The sequence below is a fragment of the Sus scrofa genome, chromosome 7 (assembly GCF_054392235.1).
Source record: "Sus scrofa isolate SSC_HxYL_T2T_F1_AM1 chromosome 7, Sscrofa_HxYL_maternal_Yorkshire_Landrace_v2.0, whole genome shotgun sequence".
NCBI lineage: Eukaryota > Metazoa > Chordata > Mammalia > Artiodactyla > Suidae > Sus > Sus scrofa.
In genome coordinates this window covers 13905821-13932694 of record NC_139389.1, presented here as the reverse complement: position 1 = coordinate 13932694, position 26874 = coordinate 13905821, and the positions used below count along the sequence as shown (strand labels likewise).

Genomic DNA, 26874 nt, shown 5'->3' with positions numbered 1-26874 from the left:
CTGGGCTTTAGAGCAGGATTTCATTGCTTATCCACTCGAAATGCAATAGTTTGCATCTATTAACCCCAAGCTCCTGGTCCATCCCACTCCCTCCCCCTTCCACTTGGCAACCACAAGTCTGTTCTCCACGTCCATGAGTTTCTTTTTTTTTTTTTTTTAATTTCCCCAATACATTGAAGAGTTTCTTTTCTATAGAAAGGGTCATATGCTCATTGCACCACTATTCACAACAGCTAAAACACAAAAACAACCTAAATGTCCACCAATGAATGGATTAAGATGTGGTATATATACACAATGGAATACTACTCAGCCATTAAAAAGAACAAACTAATGTCTAACTTCTTAGAGGAGATGATGCCAATATAAATACCATAAAGCATGAAGTAAATTCCAGAAGAAAGAGCAGAAAGAGTTAACAATGGCTGCTTCGGAAGATAGAGGACATTGCCAGGGCACCTGCTATTGTTGCTAACAGATGTCTGACAGTATTTGACGTTACTCTTTTTTTTTTTTTAATGATTTTTATTTTTTCCATTATAGTTGGTTTACAGTGTTCTGTCAATTTTCTACTGTACAGCAAAGTGACCTGGTCACATATACATTCCTTTTTCTCACGTTATCATGCTCCATCATAAGTGACTAGATACAGTTCCCAGTGCTACACAACAGGATCTCAAGGACTGGGAATTTGGGGTTAATAGATGGATAAGCAATGAGATTGCTTTTATGCTCTGGACGTAGAGCCCTTTAATTAAAAGCAAGTGATCAAAATGAAAGGAATCAGAATTGGGGTTACCACACGTACCTCGCCAGCAAAAAAGATGGTTCCTTGTATTTCTTCAGCAATGATGTCATAGGCCTCACCACTGCCCCCTGTCTTCACAAAACTGTATGCCATCTGGATCCAGGGGTCTGTGCTCCACCGGGTGACAAAATACTTTGTGGGATCTGGGACTTCCTGTGTCAGGTAGAAGGTATCACAAAACAGGATCAAGAAGGGACTTAGACTCGATGCAACCCAACATATGAAATGACAGCCTCCCTCCATCTCGGACGAGGGCTGATGCTGCGTGCTGAGACAGCATGTCCCTATTACCCACCCCCGCCCCCCCTGCTCTTCTGCCTAGGCCCTGAATCTGTGCATCTTTCTCTGCTGCTGTCCCATCCTTCGCCCCAACACACTTCAATACTCAATCCTTCCGGCTAGAGACACGTCCCCCACCTAACCCCCGGTCATCAAACAGCAGAGTTCAGGTATTCCCCATTCCTGTGGCCTGAACCACGCTGGCCTGGGGAGGTAAGGGACGGGCAGAGAACTCTAGCTGGAGCTCTCACCAGGTTTCTCCACAAAACAACTAAACAGGACACGTGTCACATAATTTTGTAGGCTGGCCTCTGCCAAGTGCCACCATGAAATCCCTTTCAATGGAAACTGTGCTAAGTTCCAAATAACTGATTTGAAAACAAATTTTTGGACAAAAGCCCCAAGCTGGAACCACAATGACATATCATCACAACATGAAAATAAGCAATACCCCAAGCGCCCCGTCTCTAATGTAGGTAACATTTGCATTTGTGTCATTTCATGCATTTCTACGTCTGCTCCTTTATTTGAAAAAGACAGATGTCATGCCATTTAGAAATCTCTAGAGATTTTGAGATTTAGTCAGTTGGCAAATAGAAAGTACCTTGAACTGGAGTTCTCATCATGGCTCAGTGATTAACGAACCCAACTGCCATCCATGAGGACGCAGGTTCGATCCCTGGCCTTGCTCAGTGGGTTAAGGATCCGGCGTTGCCGAGAGCTGTGGTGTAGGTCGAAGATGCAGCTCAGATCCCATGTGGCTGTGGCTGTGGTGTAGGCTGGCAGCTACAGATCCGATTCAAGCCCTAGCCTGGGAACCTCCATATGCTGCGAATGTGGCCCTAGAAAGACCAAAAAAAAAAAAAAAAAAAAAAAAAACCAAGTACAAGTACCTACCTTGAACTATTGAACTAATTGGAGAAAAGGGAGAAAAGAGACTAGCTGTGGGGTAACAGAAAATTCTAGACATTGTCCTTTGGAATGGAAAGGTATTGTCAAAGCTTGTTAGGGTTTGGGGAAATGTAGTTAGTGGGAAATGCTGAGGATTTTACCTCCTTAGGAGAGAAAGGGGATGCGCAGGATGTAAGAAAGAAGGGGGGATGGCAGTAGTGTAGGAGGAGGAATGGGGTACTATTATGGGATGCATTGTGTCCCCCCCCAAAATTCATATGATGAAATCCTAACCCTCAGTACTTCAGAATGTGACTGCATTTGAGACAGGGCCTTCGACAAGGTCATTAAGTCAAAATAAGGTCACTGGGGTGAGCCTTAATCCAGTAGGACAGGTGTCTTTCTAAGAGGAGATAGGAAGAGAGCTGTGGCCACACGAGGACAGCCATCAGCGAGCCCAGGAGGGAGGCCTTGGGAGAAACCAACCCCTTGATCTGGTGACATCTTCCTCTTGGACTTGGAGCCTCCAGAATTGTGAGAAAATAAATTTCTGTTGCTTGAACTACCCAGTTGGTGGTATTGTGTTATGGCAGCCTGAGCAAACGCACCCAGGCACTTAAGTGGAAAGGTGGTTATTGAAAGGATCAAAAAGGATATGGCCCACTGCCTTCTGTCTTGGGACGGATGGCTTTGCTTTGGGGCCACCCCATGCCCAAGAGCACGGGAAGTTAATGGCAAGCGTGTCTGACCTGCTCCTTAAAGAGCTCGCGGAGGCTGGCCATGCACTGCTGCAGCACCTGCTTGTCCTCCAGGCTCCGGACGGCCGCCACCGCTTCCCCCGCGATCACCGACATCAACACGCTGTGCTGCTTCTGGACACGTGACGGGGAAAAGCACTTTACACACTTTTGGCATGAAAGTCTCTGGGTGCCCGATTCCGAAGAGATAAGGAGCTCAACCTCCCCAGTCAAGACGGCATCACTTCCTACAGTCCCACAGCCTCTTTTCCATCACTCAGGCCATGTTTCTCACACACACTCCACATTCATCTACACACTGGACTATCCCCTGCTGGAACAGATGTCGTGTAAAATCCAACTCCAGTTCTCTTGGCTTTTCCCTTCTAAGAACTTGGTTTAGAAGAAGCAGAATGAGACTGAGAAGGGAAATTTGTAGATAAAATAATGGGGGGAAAAAAAATCTCAAATCGTACGCACATGCTGCCGTTGGCTCCCATGTGAAACTTTCTAAGAGAAAGAGTCTTAGAACACAGAGGCAGTAGGAAAAAACAACTGTGATTCTTTGGCAGGACATCAACACAAGCCTCAGCTTCAAGTCCCAGGTATGTCATCTCCACGTCTTCCTTCCCCACCAATCACGTCTGCCCCTCTCAAGACCTGCCCTCACCTGGGCCAATCATATCCCACCCCTCAACCAGGGCTCCCTGGAGGACCCTCGGCAGTAGCTTCAAGAGCTACTCATCACTGTGCGGCTGCCATGTCCCCCGAGAGGAATTCTTCCTTCCGCCTGAAATAACACACTTTGGCAGCACCAAATTCATTTCCCAGGGAGCAACATTGGTACTTCAGGAAAATGTGGCAGATATTGGGGCTCCTTTCCTACAGGACAATGTTGCAGTCCAAGAGTCCCCTCCCCACCAAAATAAGACATCCAGAGTGTCCACTGTGTCCAGTAGTTCCTGAGCTTGACACATGAGTGATTATACCAAACCAAATTCTAAACTGTTATAAGCAAATTCAAATCACCTGTCACCCATGATCTTACCTGGGGATCCATGTCATAGAACACGGCAAAAAGCCCTCGCTTGCTGACACTAGGAGGAACGTGACCAAAGAAGTCAGCCCCTTGAACTTTACTGTCCCAAAATCTATAAGGAAATTGCAACGCAATCTGGAAAGCAAGCAAGAGAAAGGTGGTTAAGAGTTTCTTGAATCAAAAGCACAGCAATCTCTCAGATGCAACCTATAGCTTTTAAATACATAAAATTTTTTTTAAGAAGTTCCAAAAAACCCCCAAACATTTCTCAATACTCCTTTCCATTCTCCTACCTCCTCTGTCCTCTATGTGAACATCTGGCTGTATATACCGCTCAGTCCTGTGCACCCACAAATAATGGTAGAGGACCCGCTGACAACTTCCAGGCTAGTCTGAAGATGCAAAGCATCCCTTAGACTTGGTCTGGAAGTTTACGTCCATGGGATACATTCTTACTACTCATAGGTCTCCTTGTAGCACTGGCAGATTCTGCTAAAGGAGCTTTTTCAAAGCAGAGAAAGCAAAACACTCTTGCCTCCTTGGGGCCAATTAGTGGAGGGTCGAGGCAGAAAGCAGCAGAAAAAAAAAAAAGAACTGTGTATTTATATACCCAGTTCAAATTCTGAGTTGCCAAGGGTCATTCTCCTAAAATCAAAACTCGCAGACCTCAGCCAGTTCTCCTCTTTTTGTTTTGATAAATCCTTTGGTATTTTCCATGAACAGTCACTCAAATGAAAAGGAAATCTTTGAATCTGATTTGGAGATAAAAATTACCCACCTCTTCCCCATATCAGAAGTTAAGGAACCCCTGTCACCTGACACTCATCTCTCTAGGTCTGAGGCTTAAGTAATCCGGTCACCTTTTCAATGATGCCTGCACCTAAGCTGTTGATAGCTTTCATCTTCTTGTCTGACAATGGTGGATTGAACTGAATGGCACCCTTCTGCAGTAAGGCCAGTGGGACAGTGACTAGCACCTGTGGGAAATAATGAACGGTTAGCATACAAACAGCAAGTGAACCTGATTCTCAGTGGGTTGGTTTCCAGGAAAATCTCAGAGCCTAAAGAACCCCGCTTTCTATTGCCAGTCATGAGATAACTAACATCCTATTTGTTATACTAGTAAGAACAAGGGCTGCCGTGTACAGTTGTATAGGTTGTTCACTGTACAAAGGTGAGTGGCTGAGCATAAGCAACATTCCCATGGAGGAATCTTCATTAAGGTTTGGATGGTTAATAATAACCCTGGATAAGAGGAGTCAGGAGATCTCAATCCTGAAAAGCAATGCCATAAGAGGAAATGGCCCTAAATACGGAGTCAAGAGAACTAGACTTCGTCTATCATTCCTGACACTTTCTAACATGCGGTCAATGTAATAGCTGCCCTACTAGCCTTAAAGGATTGGAGAAATGCTTAAAACTAAAATTCTTCAACATATACATCAATATGCTTCCTAAATGGTAAAGCACATCACAGACATCAGGGATTATTACAATCAAGTAAAGCCACTTTTCTTTTTTTTTTTTTTTTTAACAAGGAAGCAATTTATGCAGGTTTTCAACAGGCTCACAGAATCACTTAGAGCCTTCAAGAAGGAATCACAAAACCAGGCCATCGGCAAGAGCTGCTAGTTCTCCACACAGGCATAAAATCTCTGGCTCCAGAAACTGTTACATTGTCACAATCAGGAACCATGACTACTGCTCCCAGCTCCAGAAACATGCCACTTACAGAACAAACGGCCCCAACAAAAGGGATGCCTCCTGCCCTGTCTCTTGACTCCCTTTCTAAGTGAGAGATTGAGAGGACCCTGGGAGCTCTGTTGCCCCCTGCTGCGGAAGAACTCAACACCCAGACTCTTCTGCTTAGTAGCAGAAGTGATGCATAAGCCACACTACACCTTCCAAATCTCATGTTAAGTTCCTGCCTGGCTGGACCTAATTCATATTTAGACCCTCAGCTGCAAGGAAGTCTGGGAAGTGTAAGCATATCTGTTTCCATCCTGAGTAGTACAGGATAACAGGGCTGGATGAGAGTGGAGCTGAGCACCCCAGGACCTCCATCTACTGCTGCCCTCTTCAAAGATTTAGTCTGTCCGTCTGGAACCCCAACTCCAGGATCACAGGACGTTGAGAGATCTTCCTGTGACTTTTGTCGCTACCCTCCACCATGTGAAAATTTTAATAAGTATAAAAAACATGTCCTCTCTCCTCGATGGCGTTATAGCTAATAGTTACCATGCCACAAAAAAAAAAAAAAAAAAAAAAAAAAAAAGGAACAATTACCGTTCTCAGGTATATTGAACTGCAAGGAAGTAAGATCTAGAATGTTTTCCTTTTTTTTTTTTTTTTTTTTTTTTTTTGTCTTTTTGCCTTTATCTTGGGCCGCTCTCGCGGCATATGGAGGTTCCCAAGCTAGGGGTCCAATCGAAGCTGTAGCTGCCAGCCTACTGCCAGAGCCACAGCAACGCGGGATCCGAGCCATGTCTGCGATCTACACCACAGCTCACGGCAACACTGGATCGTTAACCCACAGAGCAAGGCCAGGGATCGAACCTGCAACCTCATGGTTCCTAGTCGGATTTGTTAACCACTGCATCAACGGGAACTCCCTAGGATGTTTTCTTAATGCCAAAGGAAAGCTTTCAGAAACACATAAACTTAGGTAAACAAACAGGCAAAAGATATAAACACACTCTGGTGAGGAACCAACACTACGACTCAATGGAAACAGCCTCAATGAATTACAGTTTGTGGATTGTTTATCAGTATATCCTGCTGGGTTGGAAATCTTTTCACTGATAAGCTGGGGAAACTTCCTATTGAAACTGTGGGATGTGTGCTGACTACTAAAAATACGTACTTTAATCATTCCAGAGAAGGCTTTGAATCACAGCCTGAAACTCTGCTCTAATTTCTTTAAAGAGCTAGAATACAAAGAAACAAGGGCAAATGTACCTGGCCAGGCCCAGGCAGAGAGTGACTACACCCGCGATGTAAGCACACCTAGCATGTTGTCCTGGATGCTAAGAGGCAAAGTCACAAAATACCAGATGCTGGGCCCTCAGCCACCTTGCGGCTTTATGAGGTGGTATTTAAAAAAAAAAAAAAAAAAAAAAAAAAAAAAAAAACTTTTTTTACTAGGAAGAATAGCAGTTATTAGCCTGGGAACAGACTCAGAAAGGAGTCCCATTATCACTATGGTCAAATGGGTCTCAGCTCTGGTCACATGTTGGAATCACTTGGGAAGCTTTAAAACATGACCAGGGAGCTCCTGCTGTGGCGCAAGGATCCATCGTTGAGGATCCATGTTGTTAAGGGTCCATGTTGTCTTTGGGTGGCACGGGTTTGATCCCCAGCCTGGCGCCATGGGTTAAGGACCCAGCATTGCCACGGCACAGCTGCAGCTCTGTTGTCCTGGATGCTAAGAGGCAAAGTCACAAAATACCAGATGCTGGGCCCTCAGCCACCTTGCGGCTGAGAGTCTGTGGCCTGGGAATTTCCGTATGCCAAGAGTGTGATCATAAAACAAAACAAAACATGACCAGACCAATTCAGTAAGAACCTTTGTCGGGTGGGGCTTTACAACTTTTCTTTTCAAGCACCTCCTGGGTGATTCTAAGGTGCAGCCGGGATTGAGAACTACTGTTAGTCCAAAGTCCACATGACCGGTACTAACCGTCCAGCTAGTTCATGGCAGGCATAATATGAGAACCCATCCCCCTGGACTCACACATTCCTTTTTTTTTTTTTTTTGCTTTTTAGGGCCACACCCATGGAATATGGAGGTTCCCAGGAGAGGGGTCCAGTTGGAGCCACAGCTGCCGGCTACACCACAGCTATGCAGGATCGAAGCTGTGTCTGCGACCTACACCACAACTCACGGCAGCGCCAGATTCTTAACCCACTCAGCGAGGCCAGGGATCGAACTCACAACCTCATGGCTCTTCATCGGATTTGTTTCCGCTGCGCCATGATGGGAACTCCTGGACTCACACATTCTACCCTGTCTTTCTCATTTGACATGCAATCCATCATTTCATTTCATGCAGAATATCAAGGACTGTGAAATATTTTTAGTTAAATGAAAAATATAAAACTCTAGGCACTAGCTATGTAGTTTGTCAGTTACACTTTTTGGTAATCACTTCAGACAGTTATTTATTTATTTATTTTCTTTTTAGGGCCACACCCTTGGTATATGGAAGTTCCCGGAGCCAGAGGTCAAATCGGAGCTGCAGCTGCTGGCTTACGCTACAGCCACAGCAACACCAGAGCTGAGCTGCATCTGAAACCTACACTGCAGCTTGGGCCAATGCTGGATCTTTAACCCACTGAGCAAGGCCAGGGATCAAACCCACATCCTCATGGACACTATGTTGGGTTCTTAACCTGCTGAGCCACAACATGAACTCCCAGAGAACTAAAATTAAATAAATCTACAGGGTTTATTAATCTCCCTCCACTCCAACACTGTTTTCCAACACCGCAGAAATCTCAGTGTGATTTCATATATTACATTACAGCTCCTTTCACTGTCCGCCTACTAAAGCTGTTTACAAAAAAATTCAAATGATAAAAAAGTACTTCTGCCAGTTTTAAAACAAAAACAGAATGTTCTTGATTTGGAGAAAGGTTCCACGATACAAAAACACCACCGACTTGTAAACCACTTTTTTTTTAGGGCCATACTCGCAGCACATGGAAATTCCCAGGCTAGGAGCTGAATTGGAGCTGCAGCCGAGGGCCACGGCCACAGCAAAAGCGGGATTTGAGCTGAGACTGCAACCTACACCAGATCCTTTAACCCAATGAGTGAGGTCAGGGATGGAACTCAAGTCCTCATAGATACTAGGTGGGCTTGTTACCACTGAGCCACAATGGTAAACCAATGTTTTAAACTGAGTAAAATAGGTTTTCTAAAATGCAGGACCTCTCAGAGCCTTTAATATGCTCTTATTTAATCCTAAACATAGACCGTAGTATATACTACTTTCCAAACTTACTTGGCCAAAGAATTTTTCTTGTTCAACTCTCAAAACTAATGTATCATAGAAGTCACTCTGAGAAACACTATTCAGAATTCCACCTGCCATGACATCTATATAGCATTCGAATAATTGAATCAGATTTGCACATCCATGCACAATTGAGTAGAGATACAGAGATCTCCAGAGGTCACACAAGGCTCCAGGCAGATGGCCAAAGGCAAACTGCTTGGTAGGAAGGACTAGTCTCCTTACTCCTGAGCCCTGGGCAGAACCCAGCGGAATCACAGCACTTACCTTTTGTGCTGTACACCGCGTCCCATCTGTGGTGCTGACTTGAACTTCATCTCCAGAATAATCAATACTCTGTACCTGCTCAAGAAGAGCAATTACGAAAAACATAATGAGGGGTGGAACCATGTAACCCAGGATTCCAATTCTCTTATTATGGGAGTTTACATTTCCACAGCCGTGGGGAATCATTTCCTGGCATTCCGAGAACTAAACAACGGTTATTGATTAGTTCAGGGAGCTTTCATTCAGCCATCAACATGTACAAATACTATGCGAGAATACACAAAATCTTTATAATAGCGTGTAAAGTGACATATATACATACATATATATAAAAACAAGTGCCTCTATGATTATAACCATGTACAATACAATTTCACAGGGACAAAAATTTGAAGGGAAAATGGAAGAGTGAAAACAACTGCACTGGGTCAGGGAGGTTGTGAGCAACCAGACTACGTAATTAATAATGAAAATGCAGCTCAGCCATTATTGTTTCCAAATGACAGCAGCTACCTAATTGACACGGATAATGCGAATGCTCATAGTATCAAAAGTACTTGGAGAGGAAGTTCCAGCTGTGGCGCAGTGGAAATGAATCCGACTAGTATCCATGAGGATGAGGGTTCAATCCCTGGCCTTGATCAGTGGGTCAGGGATCTGGTGTTGCCCTGAGCTGTGGTGTAGGTCACAGACACGGCTCTGCTGTGGTGTAGGCCAGCAGCTGTAGTTCCAATTCGACCCCTAGCCTGTGAACTTCCATATGCCAAGGGTGAGGCCCTAAAAAGCTAAAAAAAAAAAAAAAAAAAAAAAAGTACTTGGAGACCCTGGCTGAACATCAAAGCTGACACCTGCCCCCTGTGTAATCCACATGCCCCAAATGCCACATCCTCCAAACGCCACCAAGCCAGAGGCTCCCACCGCTGTCGGTACTCACTGGAGACCTGAGCCGAATGTCTAGACCCTCTGCCAGTTTTTCTATGATGACGGAGTAGCCGGGAGTGAGGAGAGTGTGGTCACCAGCAAACTGGGCAAAGAATTCATTGTGGTCCCAGGAGCGAGCGGACACCTGGGAAACATTAGGAGAGGTTGGGAAATGAGGTGTAAACCCTTGAGCCTGTGTCTGAAGGACAAAAAAAGGAGCCCAAGGTGGGAAAGGCCACCCCAGGGCGGAGGGCAAAACAAGAAGGAAGCGGAGCGGGGAGAAGAATGGACAGACAAATCCAGATGGAGACCCCTGGCAGGAGAATGAAATCTCTCAATAACGCCCAGGAAAACTTATTTTAGAACCAAACGTAGCTATGACTTGGGCACGGGTCCCACTCTGTGATAAAAATGAAAGGGGTGGAGTTCCCTGGTGGCTCAGTGGGGTATGGATCTGGCATCGTCACTGCTGTGGCTCTAGCTGCAGCTGTGGCGCATATTCAATCCCTGGCCCAAGAATTTCTGCATGCCCCAGGTTCATCCAAAAAAAAAAAAAAAAAAAAAAAAAAAAAAAAAAAGAAAGGTATATTAGGCATCAACAACCCTGGCAAAGGAGAATTATCAGAAAAAAAATGCATTTGGTCACTTCTATATATACTATGCCACCCAGATGTCTTCAATATGGCAAGTCCAGAGAAGGTGACATGCAGCATGATTCTGGAAAAAGATGCTATTCTAATCCCAAAGAATCACCAAATGGAAACATTAATTGTCCCAAAGAGGTAATGAGGTCAGGGGTCATCCAGGCCACCTCTAGTCAAAATACAGACTATCCAAGGACCAAGACCACACTTGGTGTCATGAATTCGACAAGTTTAAACTTATTTTCAGCAAGGTGAACAGATCCTAAAAGCAAAGATCCTCTATTCTGTATCTCTGTGTTTTCAGACCACGGCATTGGAAATGCTTGGAGGGCCCCCAAGGAGGGCAGTGAACACAGGCTCTCTGACTCAGTCCCAAAGCCTCCTGCATTCAGGTTTATATACTGAGTGTCTTCACAGGTTATTACCTGCAGAAAGGTTTCTCTTGCTTTATTAAAAAAAAAAAAAACAAAAAAAACCCCTGTGAGTTCCATTCATGGGTCAGTGGTAATGAAACCAAATGGCATCCATGAGGACACAGGTTCCATCCCTGGCCTCGGTCAGTGGGTTCAGGGATCCAGCACTGCCATGAGCTGTGGTGTAGGTTGCAGATATGACACAGATCCTGTATTGCTGTGGCTGTGGTGTAGGCTGGCAGCTGTAGCTCCGATTCCACCCCTAGCCTAGAAATGTCCATATGGCATGGGTGCGGCCCTAAAAAGACAAAAAATAAAAATAAAAACCAATGTGAGGTTCACAGACTCTAAAGTGGCCGTTTTCAAACTTTTAAGCAGCAGAAACATTATTCCCTGTTTATCCAGACGACCTTGGGCCCAACATTTTCACATCTAAGACCGAAACATACATAGAAACAAGCATGTTCAAAGCACACCTGGTGGAGGTTGCTGCCACAGGCATATTCCAGGTTACTGAGATGGAACTGGAGGACCTGCTCCTCCAGCTCACTGAACTGGATTCCAGATTCCTTAATAAAAGCTTTGTAGATCTCCTCTATCTTTTCTGTAACAGAAATGGAACACAACAGAAAACAAAACAAAACAGCTTTAGCATTATTCTCGAATTCCTCATCTTTTGCATTCAACCTCCTTGAACCCCAAAGCCCCAAACTTCCACGGCTTTTCCCAGGGAAGGGATATCAGTCTTGATAAGGTGGGTTCCTCTTGATAAGAAAACGCTTATCTTTACAGGGAACAAAGCCATGTGGGTTCTATGTCTTCAACCATGTTTCATTTCTGCTGCGTTGAGAAACTGTTTCTTCTTTTGCTCAAGATACAGGAAAAGTAACACTTGCACATATCACGAGAGGGGACTCCCATCCCTTTTCTGCTCCTTCTGCCATCATCTTAGAGTCAAGTCCTTAGAATATCTCACTTCGATTAGGAGAACTATTATAGACTGACTATTGGTTATCTTCTCTCCCAAACATTCCAAATACTTCATTATGGACTTAACACGCCAACCCTCTGTCTCAATCTCTCTAATGACTGGTTCTCCACTGTCTATGTAATGAATTCTAAAACCCACAGCCAGACAGTGTTAGCACATTTTTAGCCTTTCCAAACACAGCAAACACTACTTGCCCACTCACAGGCTCTGCTGCGCTGCTGCTCAGACTTTTCCTGGTAAATGCCAAGGCTTCAAAGTCTGCTACTGCCACTCCCCTCCCTGGAATGCCCTCCCACCCTGGTCCCATCCATCCTTTACAGACCAGCGTCACTACCAGCCTCCCTCAGGAATCTCTCCTTGGTTATCAACCCCCAGCACTTATCTATCCCATCCAACTGGAATTTTCAGCTACATATACACCACCCGATGACGTCATTCCAACGACTGTCTTAGATGCCTTTTGCGGGTGGGGATAAGAATCTTAGCACAAGCTCCTTCTTTATAACCTTCTCAGTGACACCCATCTAACATATACAGCGCAGACTCAAAGCATTCATTATACAGCTCAAAGCATTATAAAGCATTAGACAGGTGCTTGACTAGAAACAGAATTGAGTATCTTTTTTTTTTTTTTTTGACAACTCAAGGTTCTCAGTAAAATGTTCCATTATTTGCCTAGACTATAGCAGGGGGACATCCATGGCACCTCTGGATTTGTGCTAGGCTTTTGCCCCTACACCACTGGGCTTTTTTTCCTACTTTGAGCACCTTCTTGTAGCAATCCCATTCCTGCCCCCTGCTATGTAGTTTCTATTTTCCTTTAGGATTTGTAGAGGTTTGGGAAGAAGCAAGATTACAAGAATAGGATATAAAATTAACGTGTAAACAGATTGAGAGAAGCCTCGATGTGATTCTACATAAATAATATGTAAAAGCCTTAGTACACTGGCTCTGTGAAAGTCACTCTCACTTCTTAGTATTTATATTTTTGTCTTTCAGCTAAATGCTAATGTGGTGAGAACTCAGACAGCTGAGATCCTGCGAGGCTGGCTCTACTGTAACCTCGTAACAGAGATGTGCATGCGCTATTAGTAAAGCTTTTCAAAAGATATATTAGTAAGATGAAACACACACTAAGTGTTGCTGATCCTCCCATAATAACTTGTTTTGAGTAAAGCGAAGACAAAGCTACAGTACTATTCACTTTTGTATCTGGTGACCCTGAAAGAATCATAAGGAACTCCCCCAACCCCCCGCCCCTGCGACCATCACACCTGTACCAAAAACACTAACCAGATTCTAAACACATCCTGCAAGTCGGCCTAGTCACCATCCTCAATTCCAGAAAATTCAGCAACTCACCACTTGGTCTGGGCACGACCCCAGTAATTTTGCGGTTTGTCAGTCAACACTCACCAGGGGCAATTAGAATGTGGGTTGGTCTCAGAGGTGGAGGGTGTGGATGGGGGAAGAGAATAAAAAAGGAGAGACGGCCCCTGCTACTGTGAAGTTTATCCCAAACAGATGGAGCATATCCCAGAGCGAAGAGCCGCGAACCCTCAAACAGAAACATGCAGTCGAAGCAAATTAATATCCTGCCAATTGAGCTCAAACGCTCCTACTGTACGAAACTCCGGCATGTCTCCGAGAAGGACAAGCGAAGATGTTCGGGTTACAAAATTGTAAGTTAAATAAATATCAATTTAAGAAGCAACAGAGTAAGAACTCAGCGGGCGCCCTCAGGGAAATGAGCTGCTACAGTCAGGTTTTCCAAAGGGTTGTGGTTAATATTGTCCATTTAGTACCACAGCCTAAGATTTTTGAATTAAAATTCTTAAGTTATAAAGCACATTCGTGCATCCTTAAGATATACTGGAAAAAAAAAAAAATCTCAACCTATTGTACAAAAAAAGAAAAAGACATTCTGAAACACAGAAACTCTTACCTAGGAGTTCCCGTTTGGTGCAGTGGGTTTGGGTCAGGTCGCAGCTGAGGCTGGGATTCAATCCCTGGCCTGGGAACTTCCATGTGCCAGGAGTGTGGCCATAAAAAGGAAAAAAGAAAGAAAGAAAGAAACTCTTATCTAGACAAGTCATTCTACAGTGGCTAGTTAGCCACATAAAGCTCACCGTGTTGCCTTAAGGTATGCTCCTCTGGGAAATTGACAATTCAAGATGTAAATGATTTTTGTGAACACTGGCTAATGTGTAAAGTACGATTTGTGTATGCACGCGTGCATACACAGGCCTGCGCTTAAAGGCCCCTGAGGAGGTTCTGCTCCCCTCTGTGGAATGATCAGTCCGAAAGGAACAGCTCCTGAGGACTATTCTTACTGCATCCGTCCAAGCTCGTGGATGAATGACGCTCCTGCTAATCAAGCTTAGGTCAGAATGAGACTTCGATGGAACAATCAGAACACCGTTCTCCCCATACCTCCTAAAGGGACATCCTGGAGCTGAGTCTTATCCTTCCTCCACTCAGAGACCACATCCAAGAGAGCATTAAAATGAAAATCCATGCGCTTGTCAATAGTGGGGTCAGTTATTCTTCCACCTTCCTGAATTAAGTCACATCTTTCTCCAAATTTATGCATGCTGATGCCAAGCTTCAAAATAATAAGAATAAGAAGGTGAAAAGTTTTCCCTGGAAAAAACAGGTACAGGTTCTCAGCTGAAATCAGAGCTCTCGTAGAGAATAGCATCTAGGACCTCCCAAACACAAAAGCTGATTGGGGAACAGCAGCCAAGGAAGGCAGTGAAAAACCAGCCTGGAATCTGAGAATGTGAGGGGGAAGCGGAGAGTCTATGCCGTGCACTCTACAGCTTGCCAGGCAATAATTATCAACATTTTAGACACTGTCGCTGTGTACTGGCTCTCCCTGCTCTGACATTTGATCTCCTCCATGGAATCTCATGTAAAGGAACACACGAAACACACGAGCACTCAGAGAACTTGAAACGGAACTGTCAATAGATAGCTCAGAAAAAAACCTTGGGGCTACCACAGGGCTTCAAAGAAACTATGTCGGGTTGCCTGATGAAAGACAGAAAGCCCAGTTCAATTTGAATCTCAGATAAACAATGAAAAAAAATTTTTTTTCAGTATGTCCCAAATAGTGCATGCAAAATATCCCATGTAATATTTGGGACGTACACAGAATGATTAAAAAAAAAAAATCACTGTTGTTTATGTGAAAGTCAGATTGACCTGGGCATTCGCATTCAGTATTTTTGTTTGCTTAATCTGGCAACCCTAAAATGATGAGTTAATCAAGTGGCCTGCAAACAACACACAAATATAAAGACCTTAGGGGGTACAATCTTTTAAGTCCTTTAGTTCCGCCTTCCAAGGAAGAAAGAACTGTACTTGTTTTTATTTACTTTTCAGAGGGGATAAGGGGGGCAAGAAATCATTTTGGGGTGCCATATATCACCTAGAAGCAAATTAATACTACACACTGGTGAACCGAGGCAATTTTTTATCTACAACACAAATCTTAAAGAAACCCACTTGTTCACACATGAGTGCTACTGGGTTGTTGATACAGCCATTGACAATCTGGGCTCCTCGTCCCACGGTCACGCCTTTGAAAGACTTATCGTCCCACACTCGGCCTCCGATTCTGTCTTTGGCCTCCAGGACAGTCACCTGAAAAGGTTAACAATCAGAGAAGCTCAACAGGCTGGAAGAGTCATATCAAACGCAGTATTCTAGAGAACACGACCCGATGTTTTGCGATCTTCGATGTGGGAAAAGGCTCTGAAAGAGAACGGATGTGTCTACAACTGAATCACAGCAGAGATGATCACAACCTTGTCAGTCAGCTGTACCTCCCTAAAACTCTGAAAAATGAAAACAGCCAGGAGTTCCCATCGTGGCGCAGTGGTTAATGAATCCAACTAGGAACCATGAGGTTGTGGGTTCGATCCCTGGTGTCGCTCAGTGGGTTAAGGATCTGCCGTTGCCGTGAGCTGTGGTATAGGTTGCAGATGCAGCTCGGATCTGGGGTTGCTGTGGCTCTGGCGTAGGCTGGCAGCGGCTACAGCTCCGATTCGACCCCTAGCCTGGGGACCTCCACGTGCTGCAGAAGGCGGCCCAAGAAATGGCAAAAAGCCAAAAAAATAAGAAATTAAAAATAAAAATAAATGAACAAAGCCAGAAAAAAGTCAATCATCAGAAAAAACAACAAAAATGCAGTATTATAAAGGTAGGGTGACCCAGTTAAATGAATTTCATATCGGGTTAATGTATTATTATGTTACTAGAGAGGTGACTTTAAAAAGAGGGGAGTGTGAGGAGTTCCCACTGTGGCACAGAAGGTTAAGCGTCTTGACTACAGCAGCTTGAGCTGCTGCGGAGGCTTGGGTTCAAGCCCTGGCCAGCACAATGGATTAAAGGATCTGGTGTTGCAGCAGCTGCTAAGGCTCAGATTCAGTCCCTGGCCCAGGAACGTCCATACACCACAGGTGCACCCATAAAAAAAAAAAAAAAGGGGGAGTGTGAACAGGAGCTAACATAGATGTTGAAAATAAACAATCCAGACCCTAGCAAGGGGCAAGGGAGTGGTATGCTGGAGAAGCCCCTCAAACTGCTTCCTCTCAAATCCCATAATGATAAAATAAGATAAACCAGCACATGAAATTCATTACTTTTATTACTGAACAGTATTCCACCGATTAAAAAAAATTCTTAAAAATTAAGTTAAAGAGATGATTTTCGTCCTCTGAAATATCTACGTATGTAGCCAAATTTCTTTAGTGTTGCCAACAAGTCTTCTCTAAGATATGACTAGTATCTTCTTAAAAAATCCTCTGCCATTTTTTCTAAGGACAACCTCATGGGCTTGGTCAAAGCAGGTGGGCCCCACACCCAGACTGTTTTATCGCTTCCAAATGCCTAATGCTGGTGGAGCAAGAAGCTGCTCTCAGGTGGACAGCCCTGGAGTTCAAGGAGCTACACGTCCCCTGGTGGGAGCAACTGAAAATGGGACTCCTCTTCCGTACGAAAGCCGTTATGTCACTTCTGGATCCCTAAAAGCACACCTTCGAATTGCTCAAGGAGGGTCCCTGAGCTCCCTATCTTTTAGGTTACTCCTTTCTAACCACAAGGGGGAGGGGTGGTCTCTGGGGGAGGAAGGGGAGAACAATAGAGACTTCTAGAATATTCTTCCTCAGACCTAAATTCCTCATTTTCTCCAACTGGAAAAGCTACAACTCATGCTTCTCCCCTTCTCACCTTCTTCCTCTGTCTTCAGAGGAACACAGAACCATCCTTTTCCAGTTGCTTTTTAGTTTATAAAAGGAAGGCTGAACGTTAAAGTGAGCGCTCCCTAGACTCTGGACAGGAATACCTTCCCCTGTAAAAACACCATCTGTGGGTTGTCCAAGTCAAAACCACCCAAGAAACCTGGGCCCTAATCTCTAATGGTGAAATAGATATATGACCATTTAAAACACCTCAGAACTTAATGCTACTTAGAAAATAGTTTGAAACGCAAGCCTGCTTCCTATCAACCCACCTCTGATTCTTCGGTTTTGTCAGCAATATACAAGAATCCAAGATAGGTCTTGCATTCCACCAAAGGGGCAATCTCTTAAGGCACAGCCTTGGAAAACTTTCTCTTCTCTGAAACTCCTCCAGCAGAGAGGACATGGTAAAAAAATAAGTTGCTGTTTCTTTTAGCCAAACAGAGGGTGGTGAGAGACTAATCTTTAGGAAGAAGATGCCGGTCTGGGTCAACACTAAGCCTAATTCAATGCTACCGAATTGATTTTCACGTTTGGTTTAACTGAAAACCAAAGTCCTTGCAAAACAAGTTTTTTTTTTAAAAAAGGGAAATGAATCAGATGGAGGAAGTCCCAGAAATCTAGGAGATTTGAATGAGTTTAAGGGAAATTAGGTATTGAATTGCACAAATTGAGGGTAGCGGTGGTAACCTCTATTTCGGCTAATTCTGAACAATCAGAATAAGGCAACATACTAGAGAAAAAGAAATAATATCCTTCCTTGGAGAAAGACTATACTCAAATACATATAGTACTTTAAAAGTCCCATAATTCTGTCGGAACCCTGGATTAACTCATTCAACCTTGCTTCCAAAAACAAAGATTTTTGTTTTCCAGAGTAAGGTTCAAAGTGTGCCTTTGATTTGCCTAAGAAAATTAACTGGATAGTTCAAAAGAAATAGTGAGTTTCCAAGCTGCTATCTGTTGTCTTAAACTACTGCAGAAATAAGGGCTTTTTCTCTGCTGTTGTGTCAATGACAATAGGTCAAGAATTTCTGCTTTAGGAGGTCCTGTCGTGGTTCAGCAGTTGGTGAACCCGACTAGCATCCATGAGGACGGAGGTTCGATCCTTGGCCTCGGATCAGTGGGTTAAGTAAGAATCTAGCATCGTGGAGTTCCCGTCGTGGCGCAGTGGTTAACGAATCTGACTAGGAACCATGAGGTCCCTGCCCTTGCTCAGTGGGTTAACGATCTGGCGTTGCCGTGAGCTGTGGTGTAGGTTGCAGATGTGGCTCGGATCCTGCGTTGCTGTGGCTCTGGCGTAGGCCAGTGGCTACAGCTCCGATTGGACCCCTAGCTTGGGAATCTCCACATGCCGCAGGAGCAGCCCAAGAAATAGCAAAAAAAAAAAAAAAAAAGGAATCTAGCATCGTGTGAGCTGTGTTGTAGGTCACAGACGTAGCTCGGATCCTGCGTAGTTGTGGCTGTGGTGTAGCCCAGCCGCTGTAGCTCCAACTCGACCCCTAGCCTGGGACCCTCCATATAAAAAGACAAAAAAAAACCCCACAAATTTCTGCATTAACTTAAAATCTTTTTTGTCTTGCCCATCATAGGCTAAAATCCTCCCTCAGGCTGCTGGACCTCCTATTTCCTCTACCTTTCTTCTGTTAAGCCAATTTGAAACTTTGTATCTTTCCTAGGGTTGACTATAAAGATATAATGTATTTAGCATTCTTTGCCAAAATCAGGAACTAGTTTCCAAGTCTCAGAAAATTTGGACCCAAAGAGCAGTTAACCATCTGTTTTCGCCTCCATGTCCCCCAGATCTTACCTTAATTCCAAAGTTATGCAGTTGCCTAGCAGCTGCTAATCCTGCTGGACCAGCCCCAATAATGATGACTGATTTCTTAAAAAAAAAAAAAAAAAAGAAAAAAAAAGAAGAAGAAGAAGAAAAAGAAAGAAAAATCTAATTAGAGCAATGAAAACAATGTGCTGCTTTGGTTGTTCTGGAAGTAACTAGCTGCCAAGCAATGTTAGCTCATCTGTACTTCTCCAATATCCGTAGAAAGCTATTTCCCTAAAGATTATATTAGTACTTGGCCTAAGTCATCCCTTCCTCCTTTTTTAGGGTCTAGGGGAACAATGCTCGATATTCTCTTCCCTGGAGAAACATATATTCTGCAAAAGTTATGCTTGATAACTTTTATGGTGATAATGTCAGTTTTACTTGTATCATTAACATGAATGTACTAGCATTTAGCATGACCAATGGCAGTATCATTGGTGGACTTTCAGTTACCTACATTGTGGTAATCTTTAGGAAGAAGATGCTGGTCTGGGCCAACACTGAGAACTCCTGTGTTGATGAGACCTTTCCGCGTCATGAAATAAAGGATCCTCTCCACTTCCTGAACGCATCGAATACGAACGAGACCCCGGACAATGATGTGAGGGATGCATTTCTGAGGAGTAAGAGCTTCCTGTGTTAGGAAATACAACCAAACTGTTAAAACACACTAAAAACAACTCTTGGTTCCTCCAACAGTTAAACCCAGAATTACCCTATGACCCAGCAAGTCTACTTCCATGTATTTACTGGAAAGAACTAAAAACATGGGTAATGAACCCAACTAGTATTCATGAGGACGCAGGTTCGATCTCTAGCCTCGCTCAGTGGGTTAAAAATCCAGTGTTGCTATGAGCTGTGGTGTAGGTCAGAGACACAGCTCAGATCCCAAGCTGTTGTGGCTGTGGGAGGGGAGGGCAGCTACAGAGGAACTTCCATATGCCTCCTGGGTGTGGCCCTAAAAAGACCAAAAAAAAAATTTCACAGCAGCACTGTTCAAATTGCCAAAAGGTGGAAATCATCCAGTGTCCAACAGCGGATGAGCAGATAACAAAGGGGGTCTACCCACATGTGGAATATTATTCAGCAATTTACAAAAAGAAGACGTGCTGACACAGGCTACATCAGGGGTGAACCTTGAAAATACTCTGCTAAGTGAAGAAGCTAGTCACAAAATGCCACATATTGTATGATTCTATTTATAAGAAATACTCAGAATAGGCAAATCTTAGAGACAGAAGGCAGACTAGGAGTTGCCAGAAACGGGTAAGGCAGGAATGGGGAGTCATTGCTTAATGAGTGTGGGGTTTTCTCTTGGGGAAATGAAAAAGTTGCAGAACTAGAGAGAGCCGACCATTATCTAACACTGTGTATGTACTTAATGCCGCTGAATTGTACATTTTACAACAGTTAAAACGATAAAAAAAGGTCATTTTTTTTTTTTTTTTTTTTTTTGCTTAGGACCGCACCCATGGCATATGGAGGTTCCCAGGCTAGAGATCGTACTGGAGCTACAGCTGCTGGCCTACGCCACAGCCACAGCCACAGCCACACAGGATCCAAGCTGCGTCTGTGACCTACACCACAGCTCAAGGCAATGACAGATTCTTAACCCACTGAGCGAGGCCAGGGATCGAGCCCACATCCTCATGGATACTCGTCGGATGTGTTTCCTCTGACCACAACGGGAACTCCAAAACGGTCAGTTCTACGTTGTGTGTGTATTTTACCACGGAAAAAAGAGAAACTTCCCAGGGTAACTGGAATCCACCATCTATCACTAAGATACAGTAAAAACCAAAGAGGGGTCTGCCTGGTGAATGGAAGAAAGAAGAAAGGGACAAAAGATGCAAACCGCAGTTTGTATTTTATCGCATAAGCGTCCCCTCGCAGGGGAGTGTGGGGATACGTTCCTGACTCAAGAAAACACACAACAAAAGCCTTAACAGAAACCCTTAGCAGCAGAAAAAGCTGGATGCTCATTGCTGATAAGATGTGGGGGTGTGGGTGGGCCGGAGACAGACTTAGGAACTTGTGACAAAGAAAAGAGAGAGAGAGGAAGGGAGGGAGAGAAAGGGGGTGGGGGGGGGAGGGAGGGAGAGAAAGGGGGTGGGGGGGGGAGGGAGGGAGGGAGAGAGAGAGAGAGAGAGAGAGAGAGAGAGAGAGAGAGAGAGAGAGAGAGAGAGAGGACGGGGGAGGGGCAAAGAGAAGGAGAGAGACTGGCTTTCTCAGTTCACCCCAGCAGCTTCGCCAAGGCCTTAGTCTATTTCAAAGACTCAAGAATAATGTGGCCTCAGCCCAGTGACAGGAAGTTCAAACAGGCTGGAAGGGGGCAGGGGGTGTCCACCTCTGGCCCCTCCTTTATTTGTGCCCAACTCCTGGCTGCAACAGAGCCTGATCAAATGCAGGAAAACGAATATAGATGAATATATACTCAAAATGTTAAAGAAAGAACATGTACGATGCTGGCTTGGACTGCTGAAGATTTTTGAAACTATGTGCTTGTACCCGTGACGCTTAAAGAAGAATCATTTCAAAGTCTAATTCTTTTAAAACAACCATATTTGAGTTTTCCCACTACCATGTGAAATAGACGCAATATGTCCTATCCTCATAGCACAAATTAAAACAGCTTTACACTGATAAGTTCAGGACAGTTTTCCTAAAAGAGTTGAAGTCAAATTTCAAAGTCAACTAAAAAGAAATGTGAAAAAAATAAATCCAGGGCCATTTTTGAAAAGGGGATCTTTACAACTTATTTACAGGAAATTCTGACCACAATTTTGTTTCGTGCAGCAACTGTTTATTGAGCATCTACCTCAAGTCTGCTGGGGAGGAAATGAATAACTCAACCTTGCCCAACCGACCTACCTGGGCCTAATTCGTACAAACTGCACTTGCAGCCATAACTTAATCAGGTCATGTCAGACTAGAGTCTAAATCAATGAAATACCCGGTTGAACTGATTAGCTTTCTTTAATCCAGATTACTTTGGCAGTCTGGCAAAATTTTCTCCATTCAGCAGTCACTCAGATAATGGCAGGAGAAATGAATAAATTGGAAAAAAGGACTAAGGCAGGGAAAGCTTTTTTTTTTTAAAAAAAAAAAAAAAAAGCTTGAATTCCCACCCTGCCCTCCCCACAATTTATCTCCATCCCTTTCAAGGTGGGCGCTGGATGAGGCCCTAACATTTATTTGGTCCCAGCAGAGAGCAAATCACTGGTCTTGGCTGCTTCAGGATAACACAATGAGTAAGAATCTCTGCCCTCTTGTGGGGCCTGTAATCCCATCTGTAATGTTTTATCCTTTTTTTTCCCTGACACTGCCACTGCAACTCCCTGAACCAAACTTGGCACCATATATTCGCTCATCAGAGAGTCAAGAATTCTGATAACTTACGTATGGTCTAAAAGGGTGGTTCTCAGGAAGGAGAGACCTTGCCCCCATCTGGCAATATCTGGAGACATTTTCGGTTGTCGCAGTTGGGGGGTGGGGGAAGGTGCCATGGCATCTAGGGGGTAGAGGCCAGGGATGCTGCTTCAACGACCTATAGGATTTCCCACTGTGGCTCAGTAGTAACAAACCCAACTACTATCCATGAGGACTTGGCTTCAATCCTTGGCCTCGCTTGGGGTTAAGGATCCAGGTTTGTCATGAGCTGTGGTATAGACACGGCTCGGATCTGGTGCTGCTGTGGCTGTGGCATAGACCTGCAGCCGTAGCTCTGATTTGACCTCTAGCCCAGGAACTTCCATGTGCCACAGGTGCAGCCCTATAAAAGAAAACAAAAACCAGAAAAACATCCTACAATGCACAGGACATCCCCCCGCCACCGCCGCCACCGTCCCCACCCCATAGAGTATGTCCACACAAACACCAACAGGGCGAGGTGGAGAGACGTGGATCTAAAGATTCCAGTCACAGACGAAGCAACTCCGCTCTCTAACACAACTCTGTGTCCATGTGCTGTCGGCCAATACGCCCTCTACTCACCTTGCAGTTAGTATACCACAGGGCGAGGATGAGATTCCTCAGAGCCAGGTACATGGTGGGGTCCCGGGAATACTCTGGGAACTCATAGAGCTCATCCAGCTCCATCACGTCTGGCCTCACGCACAACGCTTTGCCGCACTCGTTGGGCTGGTAGAAAGGCTGGAAGTACCGGTTCATGCCTGGCACTGAGAAAAGATGCAAATGGGCAAATCTTCGAAGTGTAAGTCCGAAATCTGCATAAACTGAAGAGCAAAAACCAACCAAAAAGGAGCACCTAGACAAGCTCCCTGATCTGCCATGCATAAATAGTCCTGCTTCTGTCCAGTTAGACAGAATAGGTGTGAATTAGACAAAACTTTATTTTCCAATTCTTTCTTCACAAATTCAATTTCTGTGGCATGGAGAAAGTCTTTTGGAAGTTTTAATTGTGATTTAAAAAAATGTGCCATAAAATTTACCATTGTAATCAGGTTTGCGTGGTACCCTTCGGGAGGGTTCAGTACATTCACTTTGGCCAAACATTTCCTTCTTACAAGACAGAAATTCCAAACCCAACTGAATGCCAACTCCCTACGGCAATATATTTTTAAAGTTACTTTCACTGGGAGTTCCTGCTGTGGCACAATGGGATTGGTGGCATCTTCGGAGTGTTGGGATGCAGGTTCAATCCCCAGCCCAGCAGAGTGAGCTAAGGATCTGGCCTAGGTGGCAACTGAGGCTTGGATCTGATCCCTGGCCCAGGAGCTTCATATGCTTCAGGGCAGCCAGAAAAAAAAAGTAACTCTCGTGTGTATTTTTCCTATAAAATTAACAGATTCATAGAAGTAAATAATAATCACTAACCCCTGATAATACTTATGTGGTATTAACATTTAGGAGTATAACCTATTCTTAGTTGTGTTTCCATGGAGAATGTAACAGATTGTTTTTACAAAGCCAGAAAATACGCAGTAAAAAGGCTGTTTTTCCTACCTGCTTTTCAAGAACATTGTCCCATGTCATTAAATATGATTTCAATGGACATATATTATCTCGCTTATTATTTAGCCACTCCCCTACTGCTGAGCATTTCAATTTCATCCATTTATTTCACTATAACAAACAATGCCCCACAAATGTTTGGACTTAACTTTTGATAATCTTTGCTCATTTATTTAAGATAAATTCCTACATCCAAAGAACATCTATTTTAAGGTTGTTTTTTTTTTTTTTTTTTTTTCTTTCAATAGCTGCACCTGCAGCATATGGAAGTTCCCAGGCTAGGGTTCAAATCAGAGCTGCAGCTGCCGGCCTATACCATAGCAATATCAGATCCAATCCACATCTGCAACCTACACCACAGTTTGCAGCAATGCTAGATCCCTAACCCACTGAGGGAGGCCAGGGATCAAACCTGGATCCTCATGGGCACTAGGCTGGGTCCTTAGCCCAGTGAGCCACGATGGGAACTCCTATTTTAAGGTTTCTGATTCACACTGCCAAACTGTCCTTCAGAAATGTCTACGCTCACTAACAGTATCTGAGTGCTTGTCTCATTCCACCTTCATTAATACTGGGATTTATCACTTCAGCTTTGATGTTGACCATATCTACATTTTTATAGAGGGGGCCCAGTGTGTGTTTAGTTAAAAACCTTAAGATAAGGCCACACTGTCAAAATCTATTTGCACCATCAAAAATGAAGTTTGTTAGCGTGCAGGAGAAGATCTAGAATTCTTGCTTGTACACTAAGACTTCTGATGGAGAATTTTAAAGAGTCCTTTGAAGTAAACTGTCATCAGTCTCTGTGCCCTGATGTTTTAAATTTTTTCAAGAGTGGGTTTTCTTGCTGAGATTATCAATGGCATACTTAGAAGCAGAAAGACTCCAGGAGAAAAAAGAAGGGCGGCTCGTAGTATCTCAACTTTCTTCCAGCACATCAGAATGAGTATGCATTATCATCAAATTACGCAGCTTTTCCAACTCTTAAAGAAATGCGCATTACACTCCTCAGGCACGATTCCTGGACAAGTTCTACAGGCTTCCCCAATGATGCGGGGGGAAATGAACTGTACAACACATACAAATGATGAGTGATCCACAGTCTAACCAAATCCATGAAATAATGAGGTGCTTTGTATTATGCTATACACATTTTATATAAAAACCCATCTTTTCCCTTCACTCACCCACACGTTGCCGGGGCAAGGGCTGGGGGCGGGGGTGGGGGTGGGGGAGCAGAGAGGGCCAGGACCAGCTCTCACCCAGCACAGAGGGGACTGCCTTGGAGTGCTCCAGCTTCCCGGGGCTGGTGTCGCTGGCTGCACGATGTGTGCTGGTGCAGGAGGGGCTCATGCCCACGCAGTCGGGGTAGTAAGCAGAGAGCAGGGGTGCGGCCACGCTGTCTTTCAGCAAAGGAGGTAGGATGAGCATGGAGTACCACCAGTGGTTGGAAACTTCCGACACTCTCTGCCAGACGAAGGGGGGACAATGGCAGACAAGAAATGCACATGCAGCCTTGGCCAAGGTCAGAAGGTCCGCTTCACATCACCAAGCCATCACCCGTCTACGTTGCCTTTTCCCACCCACAGTCTTCACCACAGCTCTGCACAGTCAGACTGAGAAGCCAAAATGCCTGATGAGACCTGCCGAGTTCTTTCGGATCTACAGCAACAGCTTCCTCTCCCTCCCTTCCTCCGAAAACAAAACAAAAAACAAACCACCCCCCTCCCGCCCCCACCCACCTCCAAAAACAAAAAACAAACCACCCACTCCCGCCCCTACCCACCTCCAAAAACAAAACAAACCACCCGCTCCCACCCCCACCCAATGCTAACACCAGGTAGGTCTTAAAGCTGCATCCACTGGCTACACTGCAAGCCTCAGTTTGTTTAAGTCTGACAAGAGAAACTTCTTTCTGTTAAGTGATCAGTTAAGTGATTGTTTATCACCCATCCCACCCCAGTTTAACTTGGATCTAAAGATAATTGAAATTGCAAAATTCAGCAGGAAAAACAACTCTCTGGAATAGTAGTCCACACCACTGCTTTTTGCCAGAGGCTACTAAAAGGCTTTCAGAGGGAAAAGTGCATGACAACCATCAAAATAAGATGCTCTGTGTAGAAGTGAACCCCCCCAAAAGGTAATTAGGTCTTAAGATATGAGATCACATTCCAGAGTTGATTTAACATACAGAGTCTCTAGATCAAAGCAGCCCCGTGATGACTAACTACTGTGATAAAAATAAAATTTACCTGGCTTTGGAGTTCCCATCATGGCTCAGCGGTTAGCAAACCCGACTAGCATCCATGAGGACGCGGGTTTGATCCCTGGCCTCGCTAAGTGGGTTAAGGAGCCTGTGTTGCCGTGAGCTGTGGTGTAGGCTGCAGACACAGCTCAGATCAGGACCCTCTGATGTAAGTTCCCCAGGCTCCAGGCAAATGCCACATGTCATCAAGTAGGGGCTGGTGAACTCGAGATGCATTTTGCTTGCCCTTCAGAATTCAGAGAGTCCAAATCTGGGGTGAGCATTTTTCAGCTTACTACAAGCCCAGTGCCCACTATAAATTACTCCCAGCTGCTTCGCACATTTATTTTACTAGCCTGGCCCCTGAACCCTTTTCAGTTTGCAATCTTGATCCTTGAGGCTTGCTTTAGGCCTGGCTACCCTTGACCAGCCTGTGCTGGACCAAGAGGAAGGGAAGCTTCGGCTCCTTCTCCAACGCACCAGGGCTGCCTCTATAGACCCCCTTCCTGACTCGGCCCCACAGACACAGTAAAACTGAGTGATCAGGTTCTGACACTCCAGAGACCATGCAGAAGG

At 44.5% G+C, this 26874-nt stretch overlaps 1 protein-coding gene across 4 annotated transcripts in view; it reads right to left on the bottom strand.

Annotated features, from left to right (window-relative positions):
- KDM1B (lysine demethylase 1B) overlaps positions 1-26874 on the bottom strand; it is a 55817-nt gene that overhangs the window by 4734 nt on the left and 24209 nt on the right. For 2 of the 4 annotated variants that reach the window (XM_013977460.3, XM_001927844.6), the window contains exons 9-21: positions 25316-25520; positions 23073-23257; positions 19537-19713; positions 19065-19139; positions 15519-15656; positions 14442-14613; positions 11494-11621; positions 9974-10105; positions 9040-9114; positions 4615-4731; positions 3764-3889; positions 2728-2850; positions 809-961 (exon numbers count right to left, since the gene is read on the bottom strand). In XM_013977460.3, coding sequence (XP_013832914.1) covers positions 809-961; positions 2728-2850; positions 3764-3889; positions 4615-4731; positions 9040-9114; positions 9974-10105; positions 11494-11621; positions 14442-14613; positions 15519-15656; positions 19065-19139; positions 19537-19713; positions 23073-23257; positions 25316-25520 — 1806 coding nt within the window. The remainder of the gene's footprint in view (positions 1-808; positions 962-2727; positions 2851-3763; positions 3890-4614; positions 4732-9039; positions 9115-9973; positions 10106-11493; positions 11622-14441; positions 14614-15518; positions 15657-19064; positions 19140-19536; positions 19714-23072; positions 23258-25315; positions 25521-26874) is intronic. The other 2 variants (XR_014809635.1, XR_014809634.1) reach the window with 1 other exon arrangement.